General features: G+C 46.7%; 1 protein-coding gene across 1 annotated transcript in view; it reads right to left on the reverse strand.

The window, feature by feature from the left end:
* The window catches only part of LOC119585656 (sialin-like), an 8,122-nt gene that overhangs the window by 5,024 nt on the left and 1,362 nt on the right, over window positions 1-1,736 (reverse strand). The window contains exon 4 of the mRNA XM_037934331.1: window positions 1,195-1,436. Coding sequence (XP_037790259.1) covers window positions 1,195-1,436 — 242 coding nt within the window. The remainder of the gene's footprint in view (window positions 1-1,194; window positions 1,437-1,736) is intronic.

Genomic DNA, 1,736 nt, shown 5'->3' on the forward strand with positions numbered 1-1,736 from the left:
ATAATGATTAAATAATCTATCACAATTTTCATAATGATTTTCACATCCATCTTGTTAAAAATGCAAATCTATAGGACATGAATTACTCTGTCTCGACCAACAAGTAACATGCTTTTTGATTCTTCCCCTTCCCCAGTATGTGATATACAGAAATATTCTGCATCAAAATTCAATACTTATATCCCTCTTCAGTGTGATCTTAAAGTGATAGTGGCCTTAATAATGATACAGGTAACATGATGTGATATATCAAGCAAGTCAGCCTCTGCAAAATTCAATCAATGTTTCATCTTTTCCTATGCTGTATATCTCACTGTGTATGTGTTATTGTATTTGTGTATGTGGAACTGACAATATTGATAACATTCTTGGACTAACAAGAATACAACTGCTGTTTGTGTTTCCCCTTCTCACTCTTTTCCTTCTCCTTCCTCCTCTTCCTCCTCCTCTTTACAGGTCGGCAACGTGCAGCAGCATCCCTGCGGCACAGGCATCAAATGGTGTCCCCTTGTGATGCCGACAGTCCCAGAAGCCCCAACAGCGCCCGCGGGTCGCTTTCTCTCCCATCTTGCTTTGATCCCCGAATTTTTCCCTACTTTTCCCCTAGTATTTTCGGCGGCCTTATCCCCCCGCATTATGAACCTGGGCTCCGGGTCGATTATGCTAACAGATCTTCCCCTTTGAGGTTTCCTCGTGCTGATTACCGCCTTCCTTGGGCTTAATCCTCCGCGGAGCAGCAAATCCGCATGATAATACACCCGCGTGTACGAAAATGGACGCACATTGTGGCAGGGGAAATTGCCGCTTGTGGGGGAAAGGGGAGTAATATAGGTTTCGGCGGAGGAGAACGATGTGGCAGGGGAAATTAGACGCCGTGTTGAGGAAAATGAACCCTGTGAAGAGGAAGAAGGCCCGGGGGGGGGGGGAGAAAGGGAGGGGGGATTTTTCGTTTCCATGTTTTTTTCTCTCTCTTCTTTAATTCTAAAATTCGGGTTGCCAGAATACGAGCGTGTCCCGCTTTCGGAGACGTGATCCGCATTTCGGTGGGGCGAAGAACGAATGAAAAGAAGGGAGAAAAGGAAGAAAGAAATAGACAGAAAATGTACCTTAATGAGGACACCAGACACTGTATAATTCCCTGCTAATCCTTCTCTCCCCAAAATCCTTCATTCTCTCATTCCTCTTTTTCCGTACCTGCTTATCGGTGATGTACCCAGCCGCCAAGGGCGCCAGGAACCCGGGCACATTTCCAACCGTGTTGACAATGCCACTCATAGTGCCGGCGAAGTTGGGCGCCAGGTCGATGGGGTTGACGTAGTGGCCTGAGTAGATGGCCCCGACGGCCGTGACGGCGAGGGACATGAGCGCCACGGTGGCCCACCAGTCGCACTTTACGAAGAGGAGGCCCAACAGGCACAGCGCCGGGCCCACGTTAGCTGCGGAGGAAAGATCATTAGGGCCATTTCACTACTGCGTTCGGCAACAAGCACAGCTATACTCTGCCCGTTCTATGCATATGTTATGTCTGTGTTATGGCTGCGTCATCTTTTGTTATGTATCAGTGGTTGTGAAAACGGTCGTTACCAGCGGTACATTGCCTGTGTAAACGTCAGAATAATTTTGCTGCCAATTGCATCACGAACTGCTATTATTACCGCTTTTGTGCTATTCCTATTCCTATCCATCTCTCTCAGATAATAATACTTTTATAATCAACATATTTATGCTAAGGATCA

The sequence above is a fragment of the Penaeus monodon genome, chromosome 20, assembly GCF_015228065.2.
Source record: "Penaeus monodon isolate SGIC_2016 chromosome 20, NSTDA_Pmon_1, whole genome shotgun sequence".
Lineage (NCBI taxonomy): Eukaryota > Metazoa > Arthropoda > Malacostraca > Decapoda > Penaeidae > Penaeus > Penaeus monodon.